Source organism: Perca fluviatilis, chromosome 8 (assembly GCF_010015445.1).
Source record: "Perca fluviatilis chromosome 8, GENO_Pfluv_1.0, whole genome shotgun sequence".
NCBI classification, from domain to species: domain Eukaryota; kingdom Metazoa; phylum Chordata; class Actinopteri; order Perciformes; family Percidae; genus Perca; species Perca fluviatilis.
This window is the reverse complement of record NC_053119.1, coordinates 33,594,083-33,618,031: the sequence shown is the minus strand read 5'-3', so window position 1 is coordinate 33,618,031 and position 23,949 is coordinate 33,594,083. Positions and strand designations below refer to the sequence as shown.

The following is a 23,949-nucleotide window of genomic DNA, read 5'->3' as shown; positions in this document are numbered from 1 at the left end:
TGATTGGTTTCAAGAAATGCAAACAACCCAGAGAGTTTTTTTACTCCTATCTCAGAATATATGTGTGAAGGGGCCAGACCTTACTTCACAGCGCTGTGGAGATAGGTCTGGAAATGCAAGACTATGAAATGATTCAATAGTTTAACCCGTGGCCTACTTATAAGTAATTTTTTTAACTAAACTAAATATAAAATCATGGCCCAGCCCAGTTCATAAGAGTAAAAAAAGTTATTTAGTATTATTATTATTATTATTATTACTATTATTGTGCTTAATCCTAACACAGTGAGGACTTCATTCATGAGTGAGACATTAGTCAGCCATTATAGTGTCAAATTAGCTAAGAACATTTAACAAATATACCCAAGTTTTACTGTCACCCTTAATATCAAAGCTGGAAATAACTCAACATGGATATAAAACATGTCTAAAACATCAGTTATGTTATGGGTATTTTTTCACATCCTGCAGAAATCTCGCGAAAGCGTCGTGACTATTCTGTCCAAGGTTGATGTATTTAGAGGTATAAAAAAAAAAAACTCTCATCTCTGGCAAATTGCATGAATTGAAAAGAAGGAAAGACATGAAAAGAATTCAGCTATTCCTGAAGAAGAGTTTGACAAAGCTTTTATATTAAAATCATCACGCATGAGCTGCTGTGGCCTTCATCAGGGTTACCGTGTTGACGTGCTTCAAGACGGCTTCCTTCACCTTGTTGAGGAGAAGAAAAAACTTTCTATTTCCCCCCACAAAAGACTTGATCTTTATTTCGCAGCTGCGGTATCTCAGCAGTAGAGGTTTAAGCAGTAAGTGACTATTTTTATACATGTTAAATAACCTATTTTGTGTAGAATTTGTGAGCATCAGAGGATTTTACAAAGCTATAATCACACTTTCTATGTGGCAGATTGTTTTGTAGAAGTAACAAAGAAAAGAATTAAAATTCATTCTTCTTGCCCCTCAAAATAATTTCTAAATCTACATGATAACCAGAAAGAAATGCACAGCTTGGGAATATTATGCTTTCTTTGTCTGGCAGCAGTTTAAATCCTAACTGCTGCATCCTAAATGAGCTGAAAGTGACTTTAAAGTGAGGAAGGAATAGGAGTAGTCGCTGCAATGAGATGCAATGAAAGCATGAATGCCTTATCTAAATCTGTAGAGGATAAAAATATAAAAGCAAATAGAAAGGCTGCTGTGGAAGACGACTGAGTGAAAGAAAACTAAACCTTGTGAGAGAGAGTTTTCTGATCGGTAGACTCCAGCTTTTGTTTGTGCGACTGCAACCAAGGAAGCAAATGCCACATTTTTTTACTGTTTATACTTTACAAATACTTTGGGTAAAAGACCTAAATGAGGAGTTTTCTCAGTTATGCTTTGACTACATCGTGTCATTTAGGACAGACCTCTCTTCAGACTGTCCATTTTAATGTTGTTTTTTTTTACTTTGTTTTTTATTGCATAGTTTGTGTATTGTGATGCAATTGATTTCTTTTCTATGACATCTTTCACATGACAAACTATATTTAGTATCTTTGATTATTATTGATCCACACTCTAAGTGTCACTAACACTGACACTGCATGTTTAATTTGGATTAAAGTCCAAATTAAAGTCCCGCTCATTCACACTGTTTTGTTTGTTTCCAGAAGAGCTCACTGACCATACTGAGGAAGGGTGCCTTACCTCTTCTGCATAGTATCGAGTTTGTTGAAATCTCAAGCTGACTTGACGAAGTTTAGGCTACTTTAGTATGTGATACGTCGTGGACAGGCCCTTCTTAACCATGTGGTTACTAGGGACTTAGACTCTCATTGCCAGATGTTAATCCACAGCGCTGCGGAGGAGGGACTGGCTAGTCCACACAGCACTCCGGGATGGTAGAAAAAAGTGCTCTGGTTCATTGGCATTTCTTTAAACCAATCACAATCGTCTTAGGCGGCGCTGAGCACGAAGCAACGGCGCCTTTGCAAAATAGCCTCAAGAAGGAACTTGTTTTGGTGGAACGTGTAAGTTGTTTTAGTTGTGCAACAGAAAACTCAGATTGGACAGATAGTCTAGCTAGCTGTCTGGATTTACACGCAGAGATCTGAGGAGAAGTTAACCATAGTCCTCAGGAATCAGAGTCTAAAATGACAACACAACGAAAGTGGAAGGTAATGGGACATCCGGCCAAAATGAAAGACAGCCAGCGGAATTTCTGGCGGCACCGGAGCAATCCCGGAAGTGGAACATTGTGGATGTATACTACTAGGGACTAAACTTCCCTAACCTTAACTAAGCATTAATTTAAACACAAACGTGGATCTTCCCCTAAAACTTCTCAGGTCATTGCACCCCTTGTTACAAAATACTAATACTAATACAATAACCCCAAACTAAAAATTATTCATTTTTAATTACTTAAATCTTTCATGTATTTCTTCATTCAGTTAGCCATTCATTTATACTATGTGTAATTTTACCTTCCCAAATGGTGTTTAAAAAGCCCTCTCCACACACTCAGGAATATAGTTCTGGGTTATATTGTTATTTTTATGATGTTGATATTATTATTTTAAAATGTATGTAATCTTTTTAAAAAAACTAATCCATTTATAATATACCCACAATGTGGAAGCTTGCAACTGTACAAGTTACTAAAACCGACACATTCACAGGGAAAAGAAAGAAAGAAAGAAAGAAAGAAAGAAAGAAAGAAAGAAAGACTTCACACTGCCATGAATCCCAGTTTTCGGAGTTGGAGGATTTCTCGCAATATGGCCACTTGTATGATACCTGCGATTATAAATGCTATTAAATCAATATTAACTTGGTAAACTTTGTAAAGATTAACCAATAAGTATCGGAAAAAGAGATTTAGCTACATCGATTTGACCCAAATTCTGCATTTATTCCAGAGAAAAATCTATTTTATGGAAACACCACATTCAGTAGGACCACACTGACCCAGGGACTAAGCTAAATGAAAACCAGTCAGGAGCATTGTATCATCCTCCTAAGGGATAGGCCTGAAAGTTATGTTTTTCTATTATTAATACAGTAGACATCATTTTCTAGGGTGTAACTGATTCAGTATATGACATAAAGTTCGAGGAAACAACTGATTTTAGTCAAAATATCCTATCATAAAATGTGAGTTCACAACCTGCCAACCTAAGCCTTCTCCTTAGTTATATAATAACATACATTATAATGGCTTATTGCTAATATTCAACGTGATTTTAACATTAACAAACTATTATTATTACTACTAATATCCTATAAACGCTTTATAACTTTGCCTTGATGTAATGGGATACAGATTTTTCATCTGAACCTCCCCTGTTCTTCTTAAAGCTGCAGCAAAAGGTTACTGTTTAATTCTATTATGCCTAATTATTCTATATCTTTAGCCCCAAATATTTCCTTTTCACCTCACCTCCTCTTGATCCACAGTGAATGATTGCAACTTTATAAAGCCTATTGTGAATATGAGGAATAAAAGCAGCGCTGCACTCCTGGGGGAGCTCTGACAATGGAGCAGCCTTGGCCTAGATGCAAATCATAGCCTCCTATACAGACTACTCTGTAGCATGTATGTGTGTGTGCACGTTTGAGTGTGCACGTGCATGCTGATCTTCAGAGGGGAGCGCCATGCTACCTCCTCATTAGGTGGCTCTGATAGAAGCGCTAAAACCATGTTCCTGATTGGAGAGAGGGAGCGACGGAAGGAGCTGAAAAGAAAAACAGTGGAGGGATGGAGGAGGGAGGAAGAAGAGAGAGAGAGGGAGGGAAAGAGAGAGTAAACGAAGAGGAGGAAGAAAAAGAGAGGGAAGCAATAAAGGGGTGGAGAAAATGAGTGAGATTGGGAAGAAGCACGTATGTGGACGTGTGGATTATGTGTGTGTGTGTGTGTGTGTGTGTGTGTGCGTGTGTGTGTGTGTGTGTGTGTGTGTGTGTGAGAGAGAGAGAGAGAGAGAGGGAGAGCTCTTATGTCCCTGCATTAGGCAACACTCACACAAAGGTGGCTGGGTTGCAGGATTAGTAGTTTAATTGGTACCTCAAGGAATAGAAGAGATTTAACAACAGTGAAGTGGTAACACTGGTGGGCTGCAGGGCCATGGTGACACACACACACACACACACACACACACACACACACACACTACTTACACAAGTTGTTATTCCACTTGTAAGAAAAATCTCTCGAATCATTCCGTTACCCTCATTTTAATCACGGTTGAGCCCAAACTTTTGAAAGCAAGAATCCTTTTGCATTAATTCACACGATACACACATGCAAACACCATTGTCATATGGATGAAACGATGCAGAGAAAAAGTGCTTGTCAGATTGGTCGAACAGCTTTGTAAAACCCCTCCCCCACACCTGGACGTTTGAAACAGCTGTAATAATCTTTGCATTCTGACGAGGTCGGACAACACATCGTAGGAACTAGCTCTTTTCAAGCATAACCTAACCATTAGGTGCAGTGGTGTTTTGAGCTAAATGCCGGCGGCGCAGCCCCCCACGGACAGACCCAGATTCCGCTGCCGCCTTCAACCTGCACTCAGAGCTCCGGGAGTCCTGAAAGTGGAGTAAAGCTTAAACCAAGATATCAATGAGAAGACTGCAAGGAGAGGCTCGCAGAAGGATATATTTAGGACAACTTCATTAGGTTTTCCTTAAGGACTATAATGGCACACTTGTAGATCTCAATGAAAATGTGTCTTAAACAGTGTTGGGCAAGTTACTTTTAAAAAGTAATTAGTTACAATTACTAGTTACTTCTTCCAAAAAGTAACTAAATTAGTGACTCAATACATAAAATACTAAAATACATGTGCATGTTCAATTAATTATGATAAATCTGAATATTATAATGAAATGGACACTTAATACAATACAATACATAAACAGAAACTATTTACACAAATCTAAACTATTTTAATGTTGCTGTGGGACAAAGTGAGACTAGCTTCCAATCAAATGCCATGTATGTACAGTAGATATTATGTTTATATAGTGGATCGATACAAATGACACATCGGATTATTTGGGCTCACCATACCTGTCTCTCGTTGACTGACTCACTTGTGTTGTTCGTTGTGTGTCCAACAATACGGGCTTTCGAACACCCGCCCAACTCTACCTCTGATTGGCTTACCATGAAATTTTACACAACCTAAGCCAATCGTCAGTATTTATGCACTTGTCTCATGCACTGCCCACTAACCAAGGAAGAACAGTAAAAAAAAGTCTTTGCCTCTCGGCTCAGCGATCTAGTTGGTCTGATGAAAAAACATCAGACAGCTTCAATTATAGTAACGCGCTGCATTTTTATTAAGATGGGAAGAGTAATTCATTTGATTACTCGTTACTGAAAAAAGTAACGCCGTTAGTAACGCTGTTATTTATAACGCCGTTATTCCCATCACTGGTCTTAAACCAGTGTTGCCCAACCACCGGTCCGCAGACCGGTACCGGTCCATGGGTCATTTGGTACCGGGCCGCACAGAAAAAAATAAATAACATTATTTCTGTTTAATTGATTATAAGAGTCTGAAAGATGTTCTATTTTGAAAAATGACCGGATTCTCTCCTGTTTCTCACACTTCTCTTCCTCTTGACACATGTCACGTTATATTTACCACTCAATGATTCCCACAAACTTGCTAAAAAATGAGTCAACAAACTTTTGCAAAAAAAACAAGAGAAGAAAAAAAAAAAAAAGGGCCCAAAAAAAAAAAAAAGATATTTATTAAAAAAGAAAAAAAAAAAAAAAAAAAAAAGTTTTAATACCAGGAGTCCTATTTAAAATACAGATTTATCGCAACAGGTGATTCTCATGTGCCAAGCCCACTCTGGATAATATGTGGCGACAAGCTAGCAAATGAGGCAATGAAGCCTTCAAAACTTATTCGGCACATGGAGACCAAGCACCCCTATTTTCTGCCGTGACACACTTCGGTGTGTCACTGTCTCCCGTTACGCCCAGATGGGACCGTTTGGTTGCACAGAAACAAGCGCATGGCTCCCACTAATACATTGTTAAGGTAAATTGTGTTTTTCATGCATTCGTTCATATATATTAGATATTTGTTTTCATGCTATTTGAAGACTGGTCTGTGAAAATATGTCTTACTTGAAACCGGTCCGTGGCGGAAAAAAGGTTGGGAGCCGCTGTCTTAAACAAAAGGAAAATCCTCCCTGGATTTCCTGCAGTCAGTTTCATAGAGTCACACACGGTGAGCTGAGCGACAACACTTCCCTGTGAACTATCTAATGTCAGTAAGTGGTGAAATATAGAGCATGTATGCCATCGTTTGCAAAAGCTTCATTCATAATGCAGTAAGAAAAGAGTGCTGGTCACAATTCCTGTTATATCGCATAAAATAACTACTTAACCTGTCAGCTCTGCAGTACAGCAACTCTATTTATTACAATTATTTGACCCCTTTGGTTGATCTCTACTGTTCCCAGTATCTGTTTACAGTCTGCTGTGATGATTCTGTGTACTTCAGGAGTTCAATATAATTTTGGCGCCGTACAAATTTCACTCAACAGAAACATTGCTCTCAGATAAGCGATCATATTCTAAGGACCCTTCACACATTAATGGCTCCCTTCCCTGGTCGAGAGGATACGACTTCTCTGGAAGATGGATGACAGAGGTATGTATAAATAGAGTGGTGAGCGGAGATGACAGAGGAATAGGGAGGAATGATGGATGGATACAGGATATAGAGAAATAGAGTGGTGAGAGAAAGAAGAGGGGGGGAAAGACAGAAGGGAAGTGAGAGATGTTCTGCATCTTTAATCAGCGTCATCAGGCCTCCAGCCCAAACAATGAGAGGCTAAAAAGAGAGCTGCAGAGAGAATATATAGGCTGGGAGAAGAGAAGAGGCAGCTCTGCTCAGGAGTAAATGTTCAAAGTTCAAATCAAACAAAAATTGTCTGAGAAATCTGTATATCCTTGGTGTTTATTTTGACTTGGATAGCCTAAACGATTTGGTCAAAATTGTAATTACCAAAGTTTGACATTTTGTGGAAATAGGTTTATTCGCTTTCTAGCCAAGAGTTAGATAGCAGGACTGATAGCTCTCATGTCTGCATGTTAAACATAAAGCTACTGCCAGCAGCAGCTTTTCTTTAATTTCCGAAGGCCGGGCGCCTGGGTAGCTCACCTGGTAGAGCACGTGCCCATATATAGAGGTTGTTTCTTGGTGTTTGGTGAGTCGAAGACAGATTTCCACTCTGGTGAATAATAAAGAAATATTCTACTCTGTTCTAATTTGAAAAGGTCTAATTTGGAAGGCTCTCTCCTCATCGCTCCACACACAGTGTGTCGCAGGTCAAATGCTTCACGTATTCATGATTCGCTAAGTCTGTATCCATTTCACTTTGTCGCATTTTGCTTTTTTTCAATTCAATCTTTCCACCTCAGCTAAGTGTCAAAACTTTTAATTGATTTTTGGACTTTTTCTTGAAATTCTGAAAATGTCCACAAATACAGAATGACAATCCTTTAGCTCTGTGTATTTTTTGTATTTTTAAATATCAGTACTTTAAAAAGTATTTCTCATGTCACAGAAACCGCTGAGAGTGAATCTTTTGTTTTAGATGTGATTATCATACTGACGGTGTTTTTGTTCCGGCGCTCCTCTGCACAGATCTGACACCACCTGGGAGACTTTTTTGGTTCATAAAATGTACCTGAATTCACAAATATGTAGGATATTACTACAGACATTCCTGTAATCGTATGTTGCAACATCTGCTGTATGTATTATCAGCTGGAGAGTGCAGTGCGTGCTTGATGTCGCTGTTTGCAGAACGTTATCGTTCAGCAGTATGGATGCTCACATCGTTATACACTCAACACAATTATAAACGCAACACTTTTGTTTTTGCCCCCATTTTTTATGAGCTGAACTCAAAGATCTTTTTCTATGTACAAAAAAGAACTATTTCTCTCAAATATTGTTCACAAATCTGTCTAAATCTCTGTTAGTGAGCACTTCTCCTTTGCCAGGAAAATCCATCCACCTCACAGGTGTGGCATATCAAGATGCTGCTTAGACAGCATGATTATTGCACAGGTGTGCCTTAGGCTGGCCACAATAAAAGGCCACTCTAAAATGGGCAGTTTTATCACACAGTGCGACAAGATGCCACAGATGTCGCAAGTTTTGAGGGAGGGTGCAATTGGCATGCTGACTGCAGGAATGTCCACCAAAACTGTTGCCCGTGAATTACCATAAGCCGTCTCCAAAGGCGTTTCACAGAATTTCGCAGTACATCCGACTGGCTTCACAACAGCAGACCACGCTACAGACCAGCCCAGGACCTCAATATCCAGCATCTTCACCTCCAAGATCGTATGAGACCAGCCACCCAGACAGCTGCTGCAACAATCGGTTTGCATAACCAAAGAATTGCACAAACTGTAAGAAACCATCTCAGGGAAGCTCATCTGCATGCTGGTCGTCCTCATCGGGGTCTCGACCTGACTGCAGTTCGTCGTCGTAACCGACTTGAGTGGGCAAATGCTCACATTCGATGCCATCTGGCACTTTGGTTTACACAGTACAGGGCAGATGGCAGACAGCGTGTATGGCTTCATGTGGGTGAGAGGTTTGCTGATGTCAACGCTGTGGATCGAGTGGCGCATGTACAACGAACACAGGTTCATTTTATTGATGGCATTTTGAATGCAGAGATACCGTGACGAGATCCTGAGGCCCATTGTTGTGCCATTCATCCACCACTATCACCTCATCATGCTGATAATGCACGGCCCCATGTTGCAAGGATCTGTACACAATTCCTGGAAGCTGAAAACATCCCAGTTCTTGCATGGCCAGCATACTCACCAGACATGTCACCCATTGAGCATGTTTGGGATGCTCTGGATCGACATATACGACAGCTTGTTCCAGGTCCTGCCAATATCCAGCAACTTCTTTTTTTTTTTTTTTACTGACTGGTTTTCGGACCCTCCCCCGGACCCACCCAATACAGTAAAAATGCACATTTTAGAGTGGCCTTTTATTGTGGGCAGCCTAAGGCACACCTGTGCAATAATCATGCTGTCTAATCAGCATCTTGATATGCCACACCTGTGAGGTGGATGGATTTTCCCGGCAAAGGAGAAGTGCTCACTAACACAGATTTAGACAGATTTGTGAACAGTATTTGAGAGAAATAGTTCTTTTGTGTACATAGAAAAAGATCTTTGAGTTCAGCTCATAAAAAATGGGGGCAAAAACAAAAGTGTTGCATTTATAATTTTGTTGAGTGTATAACGATGTGAGCATCCATACTGCTGAACGATAACGTTCTGCAAACAGCGACGTCAAGCACGCACTGCACTCTCCAGCTGATAATACATACAGCAGATGTTGCAAAATATGATTACAGGAATGTCTGTAGTAATATCCTACATATTTGTGAATTCAGGTAGAGAGAAATAGTTTGTTTGAGTACATAGAAAAAGTCTTAGATCTTTGAGTTAAGCTCATAAAAAATGGGGGTAAAAACAAAAGTGTTGCGTTTATAATTTTGTTGAGTGTAGTTGTGGTTATAGTTATCGTTCTTGGTGTGGACAGCCATTTACTCTGCACTTGCCTTTTGATTATTACAAATAAAGCAAAATGATCATCTTCAAATAGATGACATTCTTTCTCTCACATCACATAAATTATGAACAGGTAAGTAAGTGGTCTTGAAGAGGATTCTTTTTTTCTCTCTCGGTTTTGACTGTCTCTAATTTGGACTCAGTCTTGACTTTGGCTCGAACCTCTTTGGATTTAGTCTTGACTCGCTCTTGACTAATCCTGGTCTTGGACTCGACAAAGGTGTACTTGATTATTATATATTATATTATATTGATGCATGTGAATCATGACTGGACAACACAAAAAGCTCCCAGATATGTGATTGTCATGATTGGATGACTGGCTGTCAGTCAAACTCCTTGCTATGGCAACATGTAACATTAAAGACCCCTGATGAAGCCTCATTAGTCGGACCAGACCACCACTATGGCTGTGTCTGTGCCACGATTAATCACTTTTGGATTTAAAAATGCAAGAAGGAAATAATCGAACTTCTGAATGCAACAACGCTCAACAATAACTTTAACAGTAACTAACTAACAGCCAGACACCAACCTCAAACTTTGTCATTTGAAGACTCATTCTGATCGGTATAACAACGTGTGATGTTAGCTATCATTAGCCTGATACTGTCTGTTCACTCACAACTAATGTTAGCTTGCTAACTAATTTTAGCCTGACATGCAAATATCAAACCTGAATTAATAATAATAATAATAATAATACATTTTATTTGTATTGCACTTTACACGTGAAGGACACATCTCAAAGTGCTACAGGTGCACAGATAAAAACAGTAAATGTTTAAAACAGTTAAAAACAGCAACAAAAAAAAAATAATTATATTAAGAAAATGCAATACAAAATAAGTGGGTCTTTAATTTATTTTTAAAAACCTCTATAGACTCCCTCAGGTTGTTTGGGAGGGCATTCCACAGTCGAGGCGCAGCCGCCTGGAAGGCCCTATCTCCCATAGTGCGGAGTTTGGACTTGGGGACCTGGAGTTTGTGGCTGTCAGAGGAACGGAGATGTCGGGTTGGGTTATGTCTATTGGTAAGTTATTTAAGGTACAGGGGTGCGCTGCCGTAGATACACTGATAGGTCAGGAGACAGATCTTGTACTCAATCCTGAACCTAACAGGAAGCCAGTGAAGTTTATGGAGGATGGGTGTGATGTGCTCAAATTTGCGCACCCTCATCAGGACCCTGGCTGCGCAATTCTGGATGTACTGCAATCTCTGCAGGCTCTTGCCAGGGATCCCAATGAGGAGGGCATTGCAGTAGTCAAGTCTGGAGGAGACAAGGGCATGGACCAGCTTCTCTGCATCAGAAAGAGAGAGGAAGGGGCGGAGTTTTGAGATGTTCCAGAGGTGAAAGAATGCAGTCTTACAGATGAATTGGATGTGAGTGTTAAATGATAGGTGGGGGTCAAATCGAACCCCCAGGTTTACTATAGGGGATGTAAGAGGAATGTCATGGCCAGCAAATAAGTAAACGGTCAGAGTGGAGGATCGGAGTTGGTGTGGGGTCCCAATGAGGAGTCCTTCAATTTTGGAGCTGTTTAACTGAAGGAAGTTGTCAGTCATCCATGCCCCTATCTCCTCCAGGCAAGCATTCAGAGTGGTGAGTGATAATGCGGAGGATGTGGGGTCCAACCTGACATAAAGCTGAGTATCATCAGCATAGCAGTGGAAAGCAACTTCATGCCTGCTGATGATGTTGCCCAGGGGGAGCATATAGATGGAAAAAAGGGTGGGACCAAGGACCGAACCCTGAGGCACTCCACATGTAACTGTGTGGGGCCTTGACCTGGCTCCCCCCAGGGCAACATACTCAACTCTATCAGTCAGGTAGGACCGAAACCACTGAAGTGCTGTGTGTGAGATTCCAATGAAGTGTTGCAGACGGTGGAGGAGGATGGCGTGATCAACAGTGTCGAAGGCGGCTGAGAGGTCCAAGAGCAGGAGGAGGGATGGAGAGCCCTGGTCAGCAGCCACAAGCAAATCGTTTGTGACCCTGACCAGGGCTGTCTCTGTACTATGGGCGGATCGGAAACCAGACTGGAATTTTTCATAAAGACTATGTGAATGAAGGTGGTTGTGGATTTGAGTGACAATGACTTTTTCAATGACTTTGGAGAGAAATTGAAGGTTAGAGATGGGCCGGTAATTTGATAAAATATCTGGATCAATAGAGGGTTTCTTAAGCCGAGGGTTAATGAGTGCAGTTTTCAGAGAGATTGGAAGATGACCAGATTGCAGGGAAGAGTTTATGATGGTGGTGATGAGAGGGCTTAAGAAAGTCGTATTTAATTTAATTAGGGCTGTGGGAAAGGGATCCAATGAGCATGTTGAGGGTCTCATACTGTGTATGAGAGTCTCAACCTGTCTGTGTGTGGGGTGAATGAAATGTGAGAATGTTGGTACTGAGGTTGGGGGAATAGACGGAATGACATTGCCGGGTATTAAATAAGAACGGATGGTAGATATTTTTGTGGTGAATGAATCAAGGAATTTATTGCACTGGTCGTCGGTACTGTTAATTTGCCTCGGGACTGGTGGACTGAGAAGGTAATTTTTTGTTTTAAAGAGCTGTTTCGAGTTTCCTGGATTATTGTTAATGATGTTGGAATAGTATTGTGACCGTGCCTGGCTGAGTGATTTGGAATATGATCTTTGGTGCTCTCTATACGCAGATTTATGGACAGTCAGCCCAGAGGCAACAAAGCGCCTCTCAAGGACCCTCCCTGCCGCCTTCTGTCTACGCAGCGCACCGGTGTACCATGGAGCAGAGCGTGTAAATGTTGCAGTCCGTGTCTTGAGGGGCGCATGGGCGTCAAGTATCTCTTGCAGACCATAATTATAGTGGTCGACAAGCTCGTCAGGAGCAGAGTGATGGTCGAATATGGCCAGGTTTTGTAGGTCGTAGGACAGGTGTTGAGGGTTGATTTCTTTTGTTTTGCGAAAGCAGATTTTGTGTTTAGGCTTATTGAGTGAGGTCAGGAATGAAAAGTTTAATGATATGGCATTGTGATCGGATATGCCTAAATCATGTACATGAACATTGTTAACAGGAAAATTTGTTATAATAAGGTCCAATATGTGCCCTTTTGTATGGGTGGGGACTGTCACAAGTTGTCTGAGATTGAGTGTATCAAGGAGTTGTAATAGTTCTGTAGTATATGGACTTGTGGGAGAATCAACATGGATATTAAAATCTCCAAGAATTTCCACATTGTTTGATATGGTGCACAGTGGCAAGAGTAGCTCTGTTAATTCTGAAATAAAATGTGGGTGTGGTTTCGGTGGCCGATATATGAGGAGGGTTGTAAGTGGGATGGGTTTTTCACACGTAAAAGCCAAGCATTCAAATGATGACAACTTTGGCAAGGTTACGGAGGACAGATGCAAATCAGAGCGATAAATAACCGCCAAGCCCCCTCCACGTCCATTTCCCCTAGCTTTTTCCAGATATGTGTATGCAGGGGGGCATGCTTCATTAAGTGCAGAATACACTTCTGGTTTGTGCCAGGTCTCAGTGAGGCACATAAAATCTAGCTTCTGATCCAATATATAGTTGTAGATAAAGGATGCCTTATTGGTAAGTGATTGACAGTTTAACAGTTCTATTTTATCGGTTAAATACATGGAGTCCACTTTACCAGAGAGCTCAGCACAGTAAAGTCCACTCCGCGTTTCCCAATGTGCGCAGTACGTGGTTCCTCCAGCAGGGGGCCTGGATGTGGTCGCTTGTAGTTTTTTAGTCCTGAACCATGGGCGCTCTGATGACGCGTCCGATGATGTCGTTGGTGTGCGCCGATGCTAGCAGCTGTCCACAGGCTTGGAATTGAGCTCTCGGTGATGCTCTCGGAGTAAACAAGACGCCGCCGTGACCCTCTGTGGACGTAGCGTGGTCGGCGAAGAATGCCCAGTTGCTTGAGAGCAGAGATGTTTGATGGGGCAAGGCGAGTGTTAAGGTCCAAGAGTTGGTTTGGCAGGTACCGGAGCATGGTGGATGTAGAAGTCGTTGTGATGCTACAGTTAGCAGCTATCCACGGATCCGGCAAACGTGGTTGAATGATGACTATATACACCAGAATAACTGTCAGTGCCCATAGTAACCCATGGGAAGAGTGTGGCATACGTCGGAAATGAGGGGAGCCCATGTGGACTGTAAAAGGTTTGGTTTCAGGACAGTATCTGGTAGTAGCAGCCGATTAGCCTAGCCACGGGCAATCGCAGCTCGATGGACGGGAAAGCTTCAGCCAACTACTGAATTTTGACTGTCCGAGGGTTTGCTCCATCAATGTTCGATTTACTGAAACCAGTCCGGCTGACAAGATCCCCAGCTATATCTCAGGGCGATGAACGACTCAAATCGCTCGCCGTTCCAGCAGTAAAGGCAGCTCCAGGTAAGAAACATCCGAGTCAAGATGTTTTAGTATCCAAGATACTGGGCAAAAAGGGGCTCAATATCTGTTTTCAGTAGAACAGATACACAAAATAATTATAGCAGTTTTTTTAGCAAGTTCTTAGAGGGCTGAGAAGCGGCGAACACACGACGCCAGCGTCCTCTCACACCCCCAATCCTGATCGGATGAATTGGCTGGTCCAAGGACTTGACTTGCCTTAACTAAGGACTTGACTTGACACAACCGGTGACTTGACTTGCCCCCAAAAAATAACTCAAGACTTGCTTGAGATTTGGACCAAATGACTTAAGACTTACTTGGGACTTGAGTGAAGATGACTTAAGGTCACAACATTGCAAATCAGTGCTTACTTAAGCACACTAGACTAACTAGACAGCCTAGCTTCCTAGCTTCTACTTTCCGAGTAGAATACAAACTTAACAGCTCGATGGGCCCTCCCAAAAGAGACAGACATTTTAAAATTGTTTACAAGGTACATTACCAACACTATGTGGACTTGTTGAAAAAGGGGGAAACGGTGTTGAATCAAAGTCCGTATGCTATACAGGGCTATGACATGCTCCAGTCTATAGCAACCACAGATGTTGGCAGTGCGTCCTAGCCTAACACTGACTTTCAAATGTATGTTTCCACTTTTGAGAAATAGAGCCCATTTTGTTACTTAAAATCTTTTATTATGAAGCAGCAAAATCAGGAAATGTTGGTCTTCATCAGCAGTAACTTAACAAGATTCCTAAAAGCAAACATAACATGTAAAATAAAACTAAACTCCAAACCACAGACATTCAGTTAGAAGCTACAACAAACTGAGAGCTGAACACACAGAGACTTTTAAACATCTCTTTCTCTCCTGCACAGATGTCTGTTAAGTTTCTTAGTCATTCGGGTCATAGTATTAAAGGAAAGTTAAATTCAAAGGCAACTGGTCTTGGTTAAGATTCTTGAAGAAGTTTTGTGTCTTATCAGAGTGACTTACTCAGTTCTAAATGAACGGTATGGAAACCCCACTATTTGCCTTTGTGAAGTCGTTGTCCAACGACCAATCGTTATGTCCCGACTGTCGTTACAACAGCAAGGAGCACTAAAGGAGCCTATGTACAACCATAAATCAGCCTTTGGTGTCCGTAGACTACTACATAGTGGCCTATGCCATTGTGAGGATTTATACTTGTGCTTGGTGTGTCTGTGTTGTTCTAGCGTATCTCTTTAAGAGAACCAGTATTTGTGTATGCATGGGCAGTATGTGGTAGAGCGAGTGAGACGATGCCGTGGAGACAGAGAAACAAATTAGGTGTGATACCTTTGTATAAAATAAATGATACACCGAACAAGATAAACACTTCTCCTTCAACTTCAACTTCAACTGACTCCTGGCAGAGTTGTGCTAATCTAGCAGTCATGCTGCATACAATATAATCACTCTGTTTGTGTAAGTGAAAGGCTCAATATCCCTCTCATATAATCCCAGCAAGTAAAATTATTTATTTATTTTATCAGGGACTTTTTAACAATCCTGTGATGTGATTCTCATTGGCAAACAGAAATTTAGTTAGCAACAACGGAGGAAGAAATGAAAGAAATATTATCAGCCTTGATGTCAGTTTGGTGCACCAGAATCTGCAACACCACACTGTTGATTACAAAGATCTCAGAACAGAACACATCTCTTTTCAGAGTAAGAGGTGTGTAGAATTCCCTATCCTTTACTTATCGCCATCCCAGGGGTTCTCAAACGTATTACGCATCTGAACGATTGGCAATGACATAACATTTAATCAACGCACTTGTAACTTTTAAGCAACATACATTCAAGTGGAGTACTCAGTTTTCCAGGTCATCATTTGTACAGATACCGGTAGGCAAATTTTTCCGGTAGCCTACCATCTCTCTGTAATAACAATTTTGTTTTTATTTCAGTTCAGTTTATTTAGTAAAATAAGTACAAACCTATTTATCCTATTCACATATTTAGAACATTTTACACAACACACAAATTAAAACCCTTCCCTACCTCGCTCTCCCCTTCCAAAACTGTCCCTACATCCTCCAGCCTGTCAGTCTGTCACCAGGGAATAGAGACCACTGTTTTCTCGGAGAAGCGTAACCACACTGCAGCCACTTTTCGGCTCGCCATTTTATCATATTGCAGCGAACATCTGCGTGGAGTTTTGCGACAGCTTTATTGGCATTGCCCTCACTTACGTAACAGCAGCCGTAAAACTGTATTTCACACTATGATGGTAAACTTTGCAATTAATCTGCTATAAGTGTCAAATCAGGGGAGATCTGTATGGATCGTGGAACTACAGTCACTATCAATTTATTAATCAATAAAAAAATAGAAATAGAAAACATTACACTTCATAAGGTATATACTAACACAAGGTATAGGCTGGGTCCGGTTTGATTTGCCGTTTGGTCCGGACTTAAAGAAGACCTGCCCTATTCCATCCTTTACAGAGCCACTAACTTGTACTTGTAACTTGTCTTGTAAACAGAAAGCCTGCTTATGAAGTATATCTCTGACTAATGCATTCATTTTGACCTCTTTTTATAATTATGTCTCCCTACTTTATGGACTGTCCATGCTAAATTGCTGGAGTACCTCTTTAAAGAAAGCCTGCATATTCCTCTGCTGCCAGTCAAATGAATCGTACTGGCAGCTAATGGTCTCAGTAGTGTTCTCATTCTTGTAGGCAATAACACTGAAGAATCTATTTAAAAGCATGTGTAAATGTAACATATTTAAATTGCACACAGGTTATACACACTACTAGCACATTCTAAAGCCCTCGATTCTCTGTTACAATAGCCATGCAACGTGCATGCAATGTTTCAATTTGTGTCTATGGTAAAATTGTCATCATTTATGTTCAAACACAGCTATTTAGGAAATATGATTATTATACCTGCATGTGAACGAGTCAGGAATACGCCCAGTGAGGGATTAGAGAGCGAAGACTTTGATCTGTGGTAATGTACGGATGTAACTGCCGTACCCTATTGATATCAGATGACATACTGACTTTGTGGAATTGTAAAATGCTTGTCTTAACTATTCTATCCAAAAGCCTTGCATACTCAGTTCCAGCTCAAAAATGTGTAGCACCTTCCCCAGAGAGATGCTGTCTTTGTTTTCTAAACTGTCTCTCCTAAAGTAACTGGATTCTCACTGATACTGATCTAACTGCCCCGTGGGGTTTAGAAATGCATATTTAAATACTATACTATCAGGGCTCAGTGCTATGGGATTTTTATAGGAAGTGTTTGCGTTGTGTGTGTATGTGTGTGTGTGTGTGTGTGTGAGAGAGAGTGTGTGTGCAAGTGTGCGTGTCTGTGCGTGGCACTGTATGTGTGTGTTTACACCTACCTGCAGATGGAGTGTATCTCATGTGTGTCTTCATTCTTTTGGGCGCTGTCCGTGAGACTGTCGCCCAGAGCCATCAGACACTGAGCGAAACCCTTATAGATGGAGTGACACTTTCTGGCTGACGATGCTGCAACAGGGCACGGGCTCTGCACTGGAGAACACACACAAAAACCACACACACAAACACACACACACACACACACACACACACACACACACACACACACACACACACTCAAACACACACACAAACACACAGAGAAAAGATGAATTAAAAGTTGAACTCGCTGTGTAATATGAACTGGGAAAATAAATCTGAGCAGAAATAACAATGCAACAGTTAACAATGTATTTCTGTTACTCTTTGATAATACTGCTGTCTATGCAGCTTTTTGTTTCAATGATGGACTGAGAGACCGAGTATTATCCATCATACACACAGAGCTACAGACTGCTGTGGGCCCATTTTCAGTCCTTTCCCCTCTCACTCATTCAGGGTTTAAAGTCCGCTGCTGATCGATTGCTCACATCAAAGATGAGACACGTCAAGGCTTGTTGAACAGGAAATGGAAATACAACAGGAGAAATGTATGTGTTTATTATCAGATTCTATTCAGATCAACAACACACACAATCATGTTTGAGTGCAGCCAAGACCCAATCACCTTAACACACCTTTAGTTTACTGATACCTTTGATTACTTTGACAACTCACACAAAAGGACTATTTTCACAAAAATACACTTATATTTTAGTCTGAACTCACAGAAGGAGCATACTGAGTAAATACAGAGAACAAGGTAGACTATGATAATGGTCACAATGTTCGGAACAGTTTCCGGACCTCTGAATCACCAACACTGCCTCATACCTGACCTATATATGACATATATGACCTGTATCTCTTAGTTACGCTGTTATAGTTTTAGACTGCCGGGGGACTTCCTTCCTTTGACACACTGAGCTGCTCTCTCCTCTCCCTTTCTATTACCATTTGTGTGCATCCCGTCACAGAAATGCTTGTTATTAATCCTAGCTTCTGGGGAGTTTACTCCCCGGAGTCCTTATGTTTTTTCCCCCAGCGTATTTCCTTGGAGAACGTTGGCACCAAGATCTTGGTTGCAGCTGTCGTCGTGGTCCTGCTGCACTCCCTGCTGAGCTACGCGGTGCCCTGCAATGTCATGCTGCCTCCTGCTGAACCCTGCAGCTTCCTACTACGTCCATCCATGCTCTGCTGGGCCACGCTACATCCTGTAACGCCCTGCAGCGCACTGATATGACATGAACTACTACGACTACCATTTGAAGTCACTGTTCCATTATTAATGTGACTATTATCGCCACTGTTCATCATATCCCCAGCCGGCACCGTCAGACACCGCCTACCAAGAGCCTGGGTCTGTCTGAGGTTTCTTCCCAAGAGGGAGTTTTTCCTCGCCACTGTCGCACTGCTTGCTCTTGAGGGAATTACTGTAATTGTTGGGGCTTTGTAAATTATAGAGTGTGGTCTAGACCTACTCTATCTGTAAAGTGTCTCGAGATAACTCGTGTTATGATTTGATACTATAAATAAAATTGAATTGAATTGAAAACCTAAACACCTCACTAGGTTGATTGTCAATGACTCCCAAAACCACATATATGACTGTTTTGTTCTGTTGATGTTGTGAAACGGCGGCATGGTGAGCAGTTTTTAACACCTGACCATAACACGTGATCAAGGTGGCAGTTTTAATCACGTGACTGTTCTACTTTTAACGTAATATTTATTTACATTTTTTTTTATAGGCATTTTCAACCTTTATTTTTGACCAGACAGCTGAAGACATGAAAGGGGAGAGAGAGAGGGGGAATGACATGCAGCAAAGGGCCGCAGCTCGGAGTCAAACCTTGGCCCGTGCTGAGGAGTAAACCTCTATATATGGGTACCCGCTCTACCAACTGAGCTATCCGGGAGCCCAAGTAGTTCCCTTTTTGAAACGGAACTAGTTCAGGCAACAAAAACGATTGGTTAGGGTAAGGAAAAGAAAGGATTGTCTTAAAAGGAATTACGGCCGTAACTACGTCACAGACTTAGGTCCCCAACAAAGTTGATCAATTTAGAAAAGTGACTGTTGACTTTTGGTTTCACATGGGACATCAACACCAGTCTCCTGGGTAAAAGTCCTGTGTATGAGTGACATGGAGATTGTCACTCTTATACTTTTTCACTCTTAGGGCCCTATTTTAACGATCTGAAACGCAAGTATCAAACGTAAACGCAAGTAGCTTTGTGGGCGGATCTCGGGCACTGTTGCTATTATACCGGCAGGACAAATGACTCTCACATGGGTTGGTCTGAAGCAGCTAGGTGTGGTTTGGGCGTAACGTGCAATAAACCAATCAGAGCGTCATCTCACATTCGCTTTAAGAGCAGGCGCGCTTGTTCCATGGCGGATTGCTATTATGATGGCGGATTTGTCTGGCGCACGCCAGCGGGAGCTGTTCGGGATGCGGCAAAGTAATAAATGCCCATCCTGACCTTTTCAGCAACTGCGGCCTCTCGGGCACATCTCCTCAAGTCTGGAGAGGATTGCTGCAGTCAAGGAGCGTGGGCCTCCAAACGCACCACCTGCTCCTGTTGTGCCCCTTCCTCCTCCCCCAACTCCATCTCCGTCCACCTGCTCCACCAGGAGCGCATTGCCACTCCCGGACCAGATCCCGCCGAAGTGTCCAATCCCGCCGTAGTTCAACATCACGTCTCCTTAAAGTCCTCTAATATTTCCTCATTTATGTCATCAACACATCCATGAATCATGGAAATGTTGTGTAACAACACAACAAGCCACAAAGAATGCTGCGACATGTCGAGGACTCTACTGTAAAATGCCTCCTGACCTATCTAAACACCTGAAGCGCATTTTCAGTAATATCTTTCCTTGTAATTATGTATGGTTTGCAAAAATGGGAACTGCTGCGTCCATGTAGATGAGAGAAGCAAAGTGTATGCACGTTGTGCACACGCTACATTATGGCCAAGCATGTGCCCCTAAAATAGCATCTGAATTACCCGCCACTGACTTTAGACCAGCGCCACTGACTTTAAACCAGGTTTTTCCTGGTCTGTGGCGGAATTGTTTTCTGAAACTGCAAAATAGCACCAGGGAACGTTTGCGCCTGAACATGCCTCCTCTTTTCGCTGAACCGCCCCCGGGAGCGCAAATACATTCCCTAATTTACCGACGTGCGTCTGTGGAGGGAAAAGTCCGCTGTGTGTCGGGTGCAAAATAGTAACGATACATGCGTCGGTGTACAAAGTCAATTGCACTGAGTCCAAAAATGGCCCATATACTTTGTCACCTTATTTCCTTGTTTGCTCCCGTAATAATTATTATGGCCACTAGAGGTCGCTGCCTAACAACAAGCGTAAATAGGGGTCGTTATAAGCTGCTTGCACAATCGACCTATACGGCCGGTTTCTGGGTGAGGACGGTCTGCAATCATCGCTGACACTGGTTTTTTAAGTGATTCAAATAGGTCTGGTCTCGTTCTCACTGAGAAAGCAGTATTAAGAATGGGGACGTCATCTTTCTACTAACTAGCTACATTCCTTAAACATAGTCGTGCATGAGATCAACACAGCTACAAGCTGTTTCTTTGATCAATGCGAAAAACGTTAAAAGGAACATGCCGACTTATTGGGAATTTAGCTTATTCACCGTAAACCCCAGAGTTAGACAAGTCGATACATACCCTTCTCATCTCCATGTGTGTTGTAAGGCTGTCTGATGGCTCCAGCGGCATCAGGCCAGCACAGAACATGCAGGTGAATGGTTCCAACAATCCTACTGCTCCGAATAAGTGACAAAATGTGCCTATTTACATGTTGCGATTTGTAGAATGACAGCGTGTACAAAAAACAATGTAACATGAGACAAAGCAATCTTCTAACCGTAAACAAACCAGGAACTATATTCTCAGGCTGAAGAATATAGTACTTGGACGGAATGATTTGCTTTGCAGCAAGCCTGTCTGAGAGTATAGTTCTCGGTTTGTTTACAGTTAGAAGATGACTGTGTCTTATGTTACGTTGTTTTTTGTACACGCTGTGACTCTACAAATCACAACATGGAAATAGGAACATGTTGGCGTTATTTTGTCACTTATTTGGAGCAGTAGGCTAGTTGGAACCAGTTACCTGCAGGTTCTGTGCTAAGCTAAGCTACCGGTGGAGCCGTCAGACAGCGTTACAACATGCACGGACACGAGAAGGGTATGTATCGACTTGTCTTACTCTGGGGGTTACGGTGAATAAGCTAAACTCCCAATAAGTCGGCGTGTTCCTTTGAAGCCTCTGAACACCCACACAGATATTCTGGCTGATTAGACTCTGCTCAGGTTGAAGGTGGGCCGGAGCTTTGATGGGAACTTATTATGGCACAAATTCTTTCTACCAATAAGAATTATACAGCTGTCATTTGTCCCGCCCTAGCAGGTGCAACAGCACTAACAGGGGACTCAGGAAGATTTCACTCAATCAGTCTAACCACACCCACACAGTCCTGGGAAGAGTATGGGTGGTCGGGGCCTTTAATGATTATTCTTACTTCTCAACTTGATCAGTTGATGCCGTTATCATAACAATAATCATTAATAACAATAATAACTCTACAATTGTGATGTGTGTCTCCAGACACACCAATGACTCTTTTGGCCACATTAAAGCAGCATTAATTGATTATTTTGGCCACTTGGCAGCAGTGGAACAAGCTGTGAATACAACACTGACATATTATCACCTCACAAAGTTCTGATGGGGAATGTTGACATACAGCCACACATCCAGCCAGGGCTTAATTTGAGCCGGAACACGCCAGAACATGTTCCGGCACCTCCGACGTTGGATCCGGAACCTTTTTTATTGGATCCGTTAACTCCTGTGTCACTATGAAAAATTAATCGCCTAAATTAAAAAAATAACATACTGTTTGTGTAGTGTTCAATGTTATCTGTCTTGTTAGTCTTTATTCTCCATTGAAGTTCCACAAAAATCTTGTGTTTGCATTTTTGCAGTTTTGAGGTGAATTTTCAGGGTAAGACGGAGGGGGGAGAGGGATGGAGGGAGGGGAGGCACTTCAACAGCGCGGCGCTGCATTTCAAGTGACACAAGCGCTTGTGCTGGTTGAGATTGCTGTTATAGCCTCATTTAACTCAGGGGAAAAATGTCAAAAAGACAACAAAGTTTTCTTAACTTTTTCAAAGACGCTGGCCAGTTGGATCCCAAACAAGCAAAAAACGTTTCTGCCGATCAAGAATGTGGAGGCCACTTGGTTTTTTTGGTTATTTTAATAGTCCGATGGATAATTGCTGCTTATTTTTTTACATTTCCACCGATGCAGTGCATGTTCTGAAATAAAAATAAACATTGCCCAGCGTTGTTTAGGATTTTTTAGTCAGAGAAGCTACATAGGCAGTGTAATTGTTTTTTTTGTTCCGTTACCTCCAACCCCAGTTTTGAGTCGCCGGATCCATCTCCCCTCTGTGCTCCGGGACCTCCCACTTTACAAATTAAGCACTGCATCCAGCAAACATAGTATTCATTTAAAGTTAGGTTTCTGTCCAATGTTAGTCCAATATTCACTCTCCTTTTAGCTCTGTTTTGGTCTCCACCAACTCCTAAGGAACTATCTGTTTCTTATAAAAGCTCTACTATGTTTACCAGATGGTCGTTAACATTGTCTTTGGAGCTGGGCAGATAGTAAAAAAGAAAACCCAAAACAACACAGATGAGAGCTGTGAGTGTCAAACAAAACAGTAAAGTTGCAGGCTGGAAAATCTAAACAATGAGATGAAAGAATGAGTGTAGAGCTAGGGGGAATCGCAGAGTCAGGTACTAATTGTGAGTTTGTCACTACGAGTGACCCTTTCACATTACACAGTCATTGGATCCATTGTTAATATAGAAATATTTATTAAAGCTTCAACATTAAAATGTACAGTAAATGCAGTGCCTGTATACTCTACATGCACAAACTACAAAAACCCAAATCATCGTTTAGAAAAGGATCTAACCAGGAGCAATAACTACACATTTGTCAGGTTTCTAGCTGCTCAGGCAGCATCTTTTCAGTTATCAGCATGGATTGTCAAGACACTTATGCAGGGAACGAGCAAGTTAAGGTGCTTACAATCAGTTCCAAGTACATGCAAAGATTAGATTAGGAACAGCAGGACAATCTTTGCTTTGGTTGTATCCAAATACAGTCTACGTTCAGTCATGTTGCAGAGAAGAAATATGTCAGGTGAAACCGAATGATGAGTACAATTAGGGGCCCATTCAGGAAACCACTTCTTGCTCACGTCTTCATAAAAAAGAGAAACTCCCATCGAAGCTTCTCGCGGGATTTCAAAGTCAGGCACTAAAGTGCACACTTCATGCATGCACAAACACACACACCCTGAGAACCTAGTCTCACAAGTAATTTACTTTGTACATAGTTATTTACAGCATCTCACCAAAGCCCAAAGCTGTTTGTTGAGTCAGACTTGAGGATGAGAAATTACAT

The 23,949-nt window shown here is 41.7% G+C and overlaps 1 protein-coding gene across 1 annotated transcript in view; it reads right to left on the bottom strand.

Moving 5' to 3' along the window:
• The window catches only part of nrn1la (neuritin 1-like a), a 119,148-nt gene that overhangs the window by 12,541 nt on the left and 82,658 nt on the right, over window positions 1-23,949 (bottom strand). Inside the window, exon 2 of the mRNA XM_039807493.1 lies at window positions 17,405-17,555. Coding sequence (XP_039663427.1) covers window positions 17,405-17,555 — 151 coding nt within the window. The remainder of the gene's footprint in view (window positions 1-17,404; window positions 17,556-23,949) is intronic.